Source organism: Eumetopias jubatus, unplaced genomic scaffold, assembly GCF_037043125.1.
Source record: "Eumetopias jubatus isolate StellerSeaLion01/CBP00866 unplaced genomic scaffold, mEumJub1_p1.0 scaffold_1, whole genome shotgun sequence".
Taxonomy (NCBI): domain Eukaryota; kingdom Metazoa; phylum Chordata; class Mammalia; order Carnivora; family Otariidae; genus Eumetopias; species Eumetopias jubatus.
In genome coordinates, this window is record NW_028274807.1 from 207,791,437 (window position 1) to 207,795,356 (window position 3,920).

The window sequence follows — 3,920 nt, forward strand, 5'->3', positions numbered from 1 at the left end:
AGAGGGAGAAGCAGGCTTCCCACCGAGCAGGGAGCTTGATGTGGGGCTCGAACCAAGGACCCTGGGATCATGACCTGAGTGGAAGGCAGACGCTTGACGACTGAACCACCCAAGCACCCCACTAACTGACATTTAAAGAAAAACTTAAAAAAAAAAAAGTATTAAATAAATAAATGAAGCCCATATAATTCAACACTTTTATGCTTTTTTTTTTCTTTCCTTGTAGGCACCACCACCACATGGAGGCAGACAATGACACAGGAATTTCAGAGTTTCTTCTTCTGGGATTATCAGAGGAACCAGAATTACAGAACATCATATTGGGGCTTTTCCTCTGCATGTACTTAATCACTGTACTGGGGAACCTGCTCATCATCCTGGCCGTCAGCTCAGACTCCCATCTCCACACCCCCATGTACTTCTTCCTCACCAGCCTGTCCTTTGTAGACATCTGCTTCACCTCCACCACCATCCCCAAGATGCTGTGGAACATCCAGACTCAGAGCCAAGTCATCACCTATGCCGGCTGCCTCACACAGATGTACTTTTTCTTAGTCTTTGGAGCCTGGGACAACTTTCTCCTGACTGTGATGGCCTATGACCGATTCGTGGCCATCTGTCACCCCTTGCACTACACAGTCATCATGAACCCCCGGTTCTGTGGACTGCTGGTTCTGGTGTCCTGGGTCATCAGTGTTCTCAATTCCTTGTTACAGAGTTTAATGGTGTTGCGGTTGTCCTTCCGTACAAAGGTGGAAATCCCCCATTTTTTCTGTGAACTCAATCAAGTAATTGGGCAGGCCTGTTCTGACACCTTCCTTAATGACATGGTGATGAATTCCGGAATTGTGCTGCTTGGTGGCGGTCCCCTGGCTGGGATCCTTTATTCCTACTCTAAGATTGTCTTCTCCGTACATAGGATATCCTCAGCTCAGAGCAAGTATAAAGCATTTTCCACCTGTGCATCTCACCTCTCCGTTGTCTCCTTGTTTTATTGTACCAGCCTAGGTGTGTACCTTAGCTCTGCTGCTCCCCAGAGCTCCCACTCAGGTGCAGTAGCCTCGGTGATGTACACGGTGTTGACGCCCATGCTGAACCCCTTCATCTACAGCCTGAAGAACAGAGACATAAAAAGGGCTCTGAAAAGAATCCCTGGGGTTCCAATGATGTAAGGGGCCATCGTCCTGGGGCTGAAGAAGTGCCCATGTTTGAAGGGCTCACAGACTCAGAGCCAGGAACTGCTATTCTTTGATCAGTCTGTGGAAATAGAATCTGCTCCTTGTATATATTTTCTGGAATTTCCGTTCGTTTGAATTCAACTTCTCCATGCATTTGCTTAACTCACTTTATTAAGCTTCTGCTCTGTCTGATACACAGACAGTGTTCCCCTCTCTAGATTTTCATATGTCCCCATTGTTTTCCCAAGCCTTGGATCACAGGTCCCTGGAAATTTCTACATCTTACATGGGGCAAGTTGGATTTCTTAAAAATAATTTCTTTTTAAACCACTTAATATTGTGCCAAGTAAATTTTCTCTAGAATTCCTAAAAAAATAATTATGGTTGTATTCTTCATATGGAAGAAACTACACTTGGCCAAGAGCCCTTCACATAACTTTACTGTAGAGGAGAATACAAAACAGCAGTTTTTACCTTGAGACTGTCAGTCTTTTTACATCACACCTTCACTCCTCTTCCTAATAATGTGGTCTCTAATCTTGTTCTGTTTAGGTCTCAGGTTCCTGACAGGGATGCTCTGACTAGGAAAGCCTGGACGCTCCCCTGCACCCCTGTACTTGTGGACATTCTCACAGATGCTTCCCTCACCAGAGCTTCTGCTGTGGCTGCACCTGCCCTTGGGTTCTTATTGTGAATGCAAGACACAGCTCAGCATCACTCATCAGAGAACTCTAACAAGATGAGGTTTATTATCAAAGGTTCTTGTAGAGATAACCAAAAGTTCTAGGGGGCCCATTATTGGGATCCATGGACAGAGTGGCTAGGGGTTCCTAGGTTCACTCTATATTAACTAGTTTAAAACATAAGAGTGAAATTCTGGCCAGGAAAGGGAAGGCATGGTCACTCATGTGTCAGTATCCAGTTTACCCAGGGCTTTCTGAGGAGGTTCTTCATGGCTGGGGCAGCCTGAGTGCTTATCTGGTAATAGTGTCACACACCTGACAATGTGTTTATTCAGAATGGTTGTCTCTGAAATGGAAGCTTCGGAAATCAAAAGCTTAAAGTCAGGGACTTTCTCTACAAACATGTTCCTGTGCTTTAAAACTAGTTTCCTTGTTTTATTCTATTATTCAACTATTTATTCTATTATATTCCAGAATGCCTACCATAGTCACTATTAAACACTGATGAGTAAAAATATATCTCCGGTGGAAGTCTACATGGGAAGAAAATTTGAATAAATAGATTGACCTGATATTTTCTTAGTTTCTCTGATGACCACAAGTATGAGGATGAATTTTCTTTGGGTAAATCCAAGTAGTGGGATCCATGGATCATAGGGTAGATCTATTTTCAATTGTTTGAGCCCCTCCACTCTGTGTCCCAAGTGGCTGCACCAGTTTGCATTCCCACCAACTGTGCAAGAGGGTTCCCCTTTCTCCACATCTTTGCCAACATCAGTTGTTTCCTGTGTGGTTAATTTTATCCATTCTGACAGGTACCAGTTGATATCTCATTGTGATTTTGATTTGTGTTTCCCTGCTCATGAGTGCCATTGACCATCTTTTCATGGGTCTGTTGATCATCTGGATGTCTTCTTTGGAGAAATGTGTATTCATGTTTCTTGTCATTTTTAATTGAATTACCATTAATTTTTTTGGTATACTTTTTTATATAGTTTGGATATTAATCCCTTATTGGATAGATCATTTGCAAATATCTTTTACCACTCAGTAGTTGTCTTTTTGTTTTGTTGACTGTTTCCTTTGCTGTGCAGAAGCTTTTTATTCAATGTAGCCATCTACAACACAGATGGACTTAGAGGGTATAATAATAAGGGAAATCAGTCAGTCAAAGAAAGACTGATACCATATGATTTCACCCATATGTGGAATTTAGGACACAAAACAAACAATGAAAAAAAGAGACAAACAAAAATCTAGACTCTTCAATATTGGGAAAAAAGTGGTGGTTGCCAGAGGGGAGGTGGGTGGAGGTTGGATGAAATATGTGATGAGGATTAAGAATGCACTTATTGTTATAAACACTGAGTAATGTATAGAATTGCTGAATCACTATATTGTACACATGAAACTAATATTACTATGTACGTTAATTATACTGGAATTAAAAGATAAAAAAATAAGAACTACAATCGTGCAACATTTCAAACCAACCATTTTGTTAATAATCAAAATATTTATTTTGTATGCTGTGCATCTATTTATTGAAGCAGAGATGTTTGGTGTCCACAACTGAGGGGGTTTAGTCATTGAGGTGACAGATTGCTTAGTGCACCTGTTTTATCACAGATTTGTTTTCCTATTTCCACTTGAAAACTTCTAATGCTACCTGCTAATATGACTCTCTTATTTTTCGATGAAATAACTCCCTTTTCCTAAAATTTTCCTAAAATGCGGTGAAGGAACAACATCGGTATCATCCATTTCGTATCTCCTTCCTGCTCAGAAATCCCATCCACTTGCATGACCAGAGGATGCTTCACACAAGAGCTGGATGTCCTTCTGGTCCTGTGGTTCAGGGTCAGCAGTTCTACACAACAAGCATGTCCTTCAAATATTCCCAGTTACCTGGAAGGTGGCCCACACCCAGTCACTGCTCATAAAGTCATTGGAAGGAAACTTGAATAACAGAATGACTAATTGCTCTCCTTAATGTCAGATCGTATGCCACAGACAAAAAGCAGTGCACGCTAATTGCCTCATGTCTGTTCGCTTGGAT

The 3,920-nt window shown here is 41.6% G+C and overlaps 1 protein-coding gene across 1 annotated transcript; it reads left to right on the forward strand.

Annotated features, from left to right (window-relative positions):
* Positions 1-239: 239 nt before the first annotated feature.
* LOC148165171 (olfactory receptor 7A17-like) lies at positions 240-1,172 on the forward strand. The gene has a single exon (XM_088022443.1). It carries the CDS (start codon positions 240-242, stop codon positions 1,170-1,172), a length of 933 nt encoding a protein of 310 aa, XP_087878569.1.
* The last annotated feature ends 2,748 nt before the right edge of the window (positions 1,173-3,920 follow it).

Coding starts and splice junctions, on each gene's coding strand:
- LOC148165171 (XM_088022443.1), top strand. CDS start 240: ATGGAGGCAGACAATGACACAGGAATTTCAGAGTTTCTTCTTCTGGGA.